At 35.2% G+C, this 7,918-nt stretch overlaps 1 protein-coding gene across 1 annotated transcript; it reads right to left on the bottom strand.

The window, feature by feature from the left end:
- Positions 1-5,259: 5,259 nt before the first annotated feature.
- LOC140757664 (broad-complex core protein-like) lies at positions 5,260-7,440 on the bottom strand. The gene is made up of 2 exons (XM_073093547.1): positions 7,299-7,440; positions 5,260-6,738 (listed from the first exon to the last, which is right to left on the bottom strand). The coding sequence occupies exon 2, from the start codon at positions 6,719-6,721 to the stop codon at positions 6,389-6,391; it is 333 nt and encodes a 110-aa protein (XP_072949648.1). The 5' UTR covers positions 6,722-6,738; positions 7,299-7,440; the 3' UTR covers positions 5,260-6,388.
- Between the last annotated feature and the right edge of the window lie 478 nt (positions 7,441-7,918).

The raw sequence follows: 7,918 nt of genomic DNA, 5'->3' as shown, positions 1-7,918 counted from the left end.
ATTTATAAGGTAACAATCACATAGAACGACTTAGAAAATATTATTTTTATAGATAATCTGAGTATAAATATGGAACTGGAACATTTATTTGAAAAACAGCGATTCATAAATGAAAAAGTAAAGTGATGAAGTAGTTTTTTGGATATTTTACATGTGACTAGTACCTAGATATTATTCTGTTGAGTTTATAAAATATTTGGTTCGTAAGTTTTACTCGTATGTACATTCTTAGGTACTGATTCAGTGGATGTAAATTTGTGACATGGTTTGACAACTGAATCTGAATAACAACGTTTAAAACTGAAAAAATACTGTTGTAAGGGATAATCTGCTATACTTAAATTACAAGTATATATGATAGTTATATTTACTGAGGTATTGTGGCAGATGGGAACTATTGCTATAACTGTATTTATAATAATTACATTTAAGTGGAAGATACTGTAAATATTAAAGCTATTGACTTAAGAATATAACGACTTATTCTTAATGACTTACTTTATACACTCGACTTCAGATAGAAATTCCATCGACTTTTCAAGCTACAAAAATTCAACAAGGAACGTGGAAGTTACAAAAATACATAGAGTATATGTAAAAATGGTGTATATATTCAACAAATGATTTATATTCTATAAATATTCATTAATTACGGGATAAACGCGAACAAAAATTTAAAGTCGGTGTGATTTTTATCTTCAGTATACTAGGTTCAAATGTAGTCGATTTATTCTTTAAAATGGCTTCGCTTCTCCGGTCGAGCAATTAAAATTATTTTATATAATTAACTATTGTGAACTGAGGTAGTCTGGATTTTAATTTTTGGCCATTACAAAAAATAACAGTCAAAAAGTAAAACGTCGACGATAAACTATTGCATTTTAAATATGGATATGGATAACAAAAATAATGTGTGTATGGGAAGAACTATGTAACAACTGATTAACTTTAGTCCGACAATACCTATAATTATTGTATTTGATAAATATAAATCACGTATATTGACTCGTCCTGGTTAAAGTTAGCGGATCGTCAACTACCCTCATGAAGGACGCCGCAGTTCGAATATTTCGTCCGTTAAAACTTACCCTACCCCGTATACATGTTTCTTTATCGGAGAAAATATTCAACCTGATCTCGGCGCGAGAGGTATGAACGAGCCACTTGCTACAATAAGTATTTTATATTAAATTAAACGATTTAATGGAGGTAATACTTAATATTATTGGAGGTAATACTTAGATTAAAAAGCAAAATTCATTTGTGAATCGTTTTGTGAACATGTAAATTGTAGATAATGTTTAATATTAGATTTTAAACGCAGTATAATGTTTACGTTTATACGGAGCAATTTGATGTAGTAAAATATTTTATCGAATTTATTCTGTGCTATATTGCCTATATTCTTACTTATGTGGCAAAAATATATTATTTCGATTTGTTAAAACTATCATGACGTATTAATTGCATTCACAAGCTAATTTAATGAAAACGTTACATCAAAACCTACTGGCAGTTTATATTTCATCTGGTTTAAAAAAAATAACTGGGTATCAGTTTGCAACAGATAAACAATATAGATAACAATTAAATGACAGTATGATGACAGCATTACCAGGTACATCCAAGTATAGTGTTTGAAACAAAAAGGTATTAAATGTATTCAGATATGTATAACATTAATAGTACTTAATGGAGGGAAAATTATACAAGATGGCGGATCTCCTAATACCCGCAACTCTTGTGAACCTGAACTATAGCGAAACGTGACCCCATACTGTTATTTTAAAGTATATTTTCTTATAATATTTACTTACTGTAGGCTATTGTAATAGTTGTACTGTTACGAAGGCATCCCGTTGCTGATTATTTTGTGCATTACCTTACTTAGTAACACAGTCGGTTTATTTAAACGTAAGTATTTCTTTAGTAACTTAAAATAAATTATCTTGCGAAAAAGCGAAAAGAATATAACTCGTTAATTATTCCAGACGATGCTGTAATTTATAAAAAAGATTTCTCACTTAAAAACTTACTATTTAAAAAATGCAGTATTTTGGTATACATTGCAAAATATAAAATAACTTATTGTTTCGCCGTAGCTTTGTTAATTTTTGGGATACTAGTGGACACTAGTGCAATTTTGCGTTTATATTTTTATTTTTGAATTTTTAGCTGCGATCGAACCCAATTTTTGCCGACACTTATCCAAACTTAACGCGATAACCTATGCCTAACAACAATCACCAACGGCTGTCTCCGAAAATTGATGTAATTCGCAGCTGTCAACTGAGATCAAATTTAGAATTACAATTTAGAAAAAATCCAAACAACGAACAAAATTGGTGGGAAAATAATCCGAATGTTTATAACGAAGCGGTTAACAACAAGCTTTGCCGAGCAGCCGAGCCCGAAATAATTGCACAGCGAAAACAATAAACGCAAACACTAAAACGTTACGGAAAGACTAAGTCTAAGTTTCACTATTAATAAATCCATTAGTAGAATATATAAAAATCCTTTCCATTAATGATTTTATCTATTTACTATTTAGTTAATAATATCACGAGGCTTTATTCCCGAATGATGCCACGATACTTCATTATGTATTAATTACTAACTTATAACATATTTACAATTCAAACTACCCGCTTGCTTTTCTCTTCTAAGCTCCCTAAAATGATACTATGAAGATTTCCGAACCGATGATAACATTCCACTCCATCGGAATATAAACAAACGGCCAAGTATAACGTTGTAATAAAAATTAAAATAAGAAAAACAAATCATATGAGGTATTACGAAAAATGGAGGTACGCGTTTTAAAAAACCCGGGAGAATCTAACCACGACCTTATGATAAAATCAACCGAGCAAAAGAAAGCCCTATACCGTCCAACTAATAACATCTAATTAAGTTAAGCTGAATAAAAGAAACTTACTTTAAAATATATTCGGAATTATACCAAATAACGTTTTAAAAACTCATTATCACAAAGTACGAATATGCAACATTCCGAAAAGAAATCTATAATACGATAAAACTTATATTTAATCTTATTCAGTGTTAGCTTATTTATCATTGGAAAAATAAATGCAAAAATAACTTTCAGTGTCTAGAAAGCTTATGTTGGCTAAATTGCATTGTTGGATGTACGTTTGCATTGTTCGAGTGTTGCCAGCTTAAATGTAGTTTCACTTCTAGTGATTGATATGATAACCATTGAGTCCAAAAAGTTGTTTATTTTACAGGTTACATTTATAGATATGGCACGAATTTTTTGACGCATGGATTGTTTTGAAGTTACACTTCTTTAGGCGTTATTAGAAAAAGGATAACAGTTTTTTTTAGATAAGAGTGTTTTTTTTTTAATTTACGGAGATTTTTAAAGTAGGCACGGTAGAAGGGAGGTTCTGAGGAAGTACTTACAAATATATGTGTTTTATTCGTAAAATTATTCTTATTTGAATATGAGGTTAAAATAACAATTATAATAAACTGCAGTATCGTTAAAACGTCTAGTGACGTCAAAGAAGTATAACTTCTCATGCGTATTAACTTTGATACGCATACTTTGATTTTATTTTAGAAAACTCTCGTTTACTCTAGAAGAAATATAATAAGCAACTTGGCAAAAAGTTATACCCATTTCGTTTTCTTTGGCTTTGCGAAATATCACGGTGTTAAACTACTTTCTTCCTGTGTAGCGTTACCTTGTCTATAGATATTTGTTCTGTGATATGTAGGGTTGTCACTTAACTGTTTAATTGTTGATTCATGACATTACGATTACAATGATTCTCAATGTACACCCTGAATAGATATGTATATCTTGAATTATTCAGCCAAATGCGGTATTCAAGTAATTTCCTATAATATAAGTAAATAAAATATTTTTACAATCTGCAGCCATCTTATGGTCGTTCCTAAGACTTTTAATTTTGAGAATAATATAATAATAATAATCTAATAAATTTTCAATAACGAGACGTCCGCTACGTTGGTCGACATTTAAATAAGAAACCACTATACACTCATAGAGAGAAATCCGAAAATGGATACAGATTAAATATAATTATATTAATGAATACCTAACATCTACGTAATTTTATACAGGAGAAATGATTTTGTTTCATGATTTGAAATCATGTACGTATACGATCGTCGAACAGTTTGCTGCTTTTCGAAGACCCACGGCCCGGGCCCGGCGCGGCGCCCGCCTCTCTGACCCTGTATGCGGGGACCGGCGCCCGCGGCCCGCGCACCTCGCGGGGATGCAAACATATTATATCGAAATATCGATAATATCGAACCCGAAATATCGATATTTATATCAATAAAAAACTAAAGTATTGATGTAAAAAAAATGTTTTATGTATTGATAGGACTAAGGCTGAGACCGCACTGCGATTAAACGCACGCGTTTAACCGCAAGACTGAAACCGCTAAAATATAAAACATATTGCTTTCTATACAAGTGCACGCACTAGTGACTTTTTCAGTCGACTGATTTATTGTTACATTTTGACCGCGGCTTGTTTAAAGCGCGGTTTTTTGTCTCCCATAGTAATTGTATGGTGGGGCATTGATATAAACTAAAGATATGTTACTAGTGGGTAAAACATGAAATATACAAAATACACCAATTGGAGTGAATCGACTCCAGCCGCTCTCGCGGCGGCGTAGTAACTGACACGTATGTATGTCACTGTATACGTTTAACGTCATTATTTTAGTCTTCTAAGCCTCAAAATGCCTTCTTGGGCAATGCTTAAATGTACAAATTATGCAAAAAAATACCCAAGATTCATGGAATCACATTTCACAAGTAAATGAGGAGAAATCATTATATCTTGATTGTTTTTCGTGCTTGGTCCGCTATAATTACGTAACTGACAAAATAGAGATAACGTATTCCTTCCACAAGTAGTAATAGAGAAGCAAAATTTACGTACATATTTACGTATGAATGAATGAGTTACTTTCGGGTAAGCAAAAAGAAAAACGTGTATTTGTGTGTTTAGTGTAACACTTATTTGTGTTGTTTTGTGGGCAGGTAACATATCTATAGTTTTAAATATCATTGGTTTTTTATTCAGTCTCTAACCCCACAACACGTGCTGTTCGCCTGAAATCTATGATGAGACTGAAATAAAATTAAGCCAAAAGAAAACCGCAGTGCGTGTTCGTATGCGTTTTGGCGTTTTCAGCTTTTTTTATTCAGTCTGCGTTTAATCGCAGTGCGGTCTCAGCCTTAGTCTGAAAAAATAAATGTCGTCAAAATTAACAATCTTTGAACTTTGGGTGACAAAAGTCCTACATTAATATTTATTAAACTGTCGATATATCGATAATATCGCGACAAATTTTCGATATTATACGTGTATCGATATATTAAGCGTTCGGTATAAATATCGATATTTGTATAATTTCACGAATTTGCATCCCTATCGTCGCCCCACCGCCCCCGTTCTTCACTCTACTCTTTCGCCAGGCTCGCCAGCTCCTCTCAGTTCGGAAATTCACTCAAACCAACCCAAATAATGGCATGAAGACGAACGAAGGCACGGCTACTTATACATTGATCGTAATCATTATTTTATATATCATTATCATTACTGAAGCCAAAACGCACATAGAATAAATACACTTATTCTTCGATCAGACGTTATCTTTTGTACTTTCAAAATCAGATTCTAAGAAGTCTTTAATTTTTACTCAACATCAACATTTTTTTTTATTTTTAAATCTAATTTTTTGTAATTAATCCCTAAATAATCTGTATCTTTAAAAATTTAGATTTGGCGATCCGAAAAAAGTTTCTTTAAAAAATATTTTCTTCAATCTTTTAAATTACTGTTAAAATTTGTACGTTCAATTTTGTACAGTTACCGAATCTAATTTGACACTAGACATTTATCGAAAAGTGATTTTTAAAAAATGTATTACTCTTTAGAATTAGTTGGCATAATTTGGCAGTACTAGAAATATGAATACTTTAGTATTGCTCTGAATTACATTGTCAATTTGAACACTGGTTGAACATCGTAGGCACCTAGAAGTGCCCGCAACCTCGCGGCGCTCGCCCGGCCGCCGAACGAAGTCCGATCGTCGAAGCGTACACTAGACGACTTCTATAAGTCGCGTGCGACAATACTGTTCACGTAATTTTAAAACTAACGTCAATATTTTACTACCATTATAATACACAATTTACCATATATATGCGGCATAGTCCTGCATAGTTTTGGCATTGTCCGTATATTGCACATATATGCTATCCCTATCGCGTCCGAGCCCATTTGCCCCGATTCGAGTACGCTCGGCCGTCGGGTCGAGCGCAATCGAAGCGTGGCGCGTTACCACCGATTCAAGCCATAGTTTGTGGTCATTGGAGGCCCGGCGGCAGCTGCGGGCCGTGGTCGCCGGCGCCCAGGTCGAACAGGTGGTGCGGGGAGGGGGCCAGCGCGCTGTGCAACGCGGAGGTCTTGAGCAGCCGCTTCAGCATGCCGCTGGAGCCCCGGTGCTGCAGACTCTTGTGCGTGGTGAGCGAGTTCTTGGTCCTGTACCTTCGGTGACAGAACTCGCACACGTACAGAGTGTCGGACTGCTCGTGCTTGTCTTGGAAGTGTCGTTTCAAGGAATAGTAACAAGAGAATGTCCTGCGGCAGTAGGGACACTCTTGCGGCTCGTTGATGCCGCCGGCGGTCGGCGGGGGCATGCGGAGGGGCGGTACAGCTGGAAATTGAAAAAATGATTTATTGTTCGTCGAGAACGACCGGTGAGCGACTGTAGTTAGCTGGCGGCATTCAAGACACTAAGCGACAATTATAGAAGTTGAAATGCAGTCTTTCAGGTTACAATTATCTATTAGCCTTTTATAATACGTAGAATGTATGAGGTTAATAATATTAGGTATAATACTAATAATATGCACTGTACACATTGACTAACTACACAGTAATCACGAGTTCTCATATATTCAAAATCTTAGGAAATTCTTTCAACCACAATGACACAGAAACACGTGATAACAAAAATGATAGAAGCATGCTCCAAGCAACACAACAACGTCAAAACTGCGAAACCCGATGGGAGGGGGCCTTCGGCTAAAGGTTTAAATAGGAAATCAAAATAAGAATTAAACTAAAATTTAGAAAAAAACAAAAAAATAAAACAGAAACGTAACTAAAAGGGGGACCCTTAATTTCCTAACTGATCTATCGTGTGAGAAAACATCATTAATGATCTCAGCGGTCATGTGTCCTACGTGTTGTTGTCTATAAACAGTTTCTAACCTGGGTGAGCGATGTTACGATCGGCTGACGAGCGAGGGTCGGCCTGATGGTTCTCTTTGCAAGACGAGTTCTGCCGCACGCCGCGCCAACTCCGCCCGAGTAGTCACTAAAAAAACCGGATTTGGTCTGTCTCCCCTGGCCTGGACTTGTGGTAGGTGTATATATGGGTCATCAGGGAGTTTCGCGAGCAGTACACCCGCTCGCATATGGTGCACCTGTACTCCTCCTGCCTCTCGGCGTGCTTGTCGGCGATATGCCGTTTCAGCGAGGCCTTTGAGCACAATACTTTCGCGCATAGCGTGCAGGAGAATAACTTTTTACCTGCAAACAAATCGAAAAACAAAACAAATGTGGGGGTGGTCCCCGTACGCGATAAAACAAAATAATACGGAATCACCTAGCTGATATCTTTTCTAAGTTGCATAGTAACGTAAGTCTCTTCGAAATGAAAACTTGATAAAGGAATGAAAAAAAAGTGATTGAAAATATAAAAATAAATAGAAAATTAAAGAAAATAAATATAAATGATGGCGAAGCTACGGTGGCCGATGAGGTGTTAGAACATACATGCAGACTTGCGGGAAAAGATACTAGCCGGAAACGATATGACAAGCATACTT

The sequence above is a fragment of the Epargyreus clarus genome, unplaced genomic scaffold (assembly GCF_041222505.1).
Source record: "Epargyreus clarus isolate Ecla_fem2 unplaced genomic scaffold, WU_Ecla_fem_2.2 ptg000004l, whole genome shotgun sequence".
Taxonomy (NCBI): domain Eukaryota; kingdom Metazoa; phylum Arthropoda; class Insecta; order Lepidoptera; family Hesperiidae; genus Epargyreus; species Epargyreus clarus.
The sequence above is the reverse complement of the archived record's forward strand: the minus strand, read 5'-3'. Positions and strand labels throughout refer to the sequence as shown.

Bases quoted from the DNA above. Each gene is read 5' to 3' on its own strand.
- LOC140757664 (XM_073093547.1), bottom strand. From the start codon at position 6,721: ATGCCCCCGCCGACCGCCGGCGGCATCAACGAGCCGCAAGAGTGTCCC.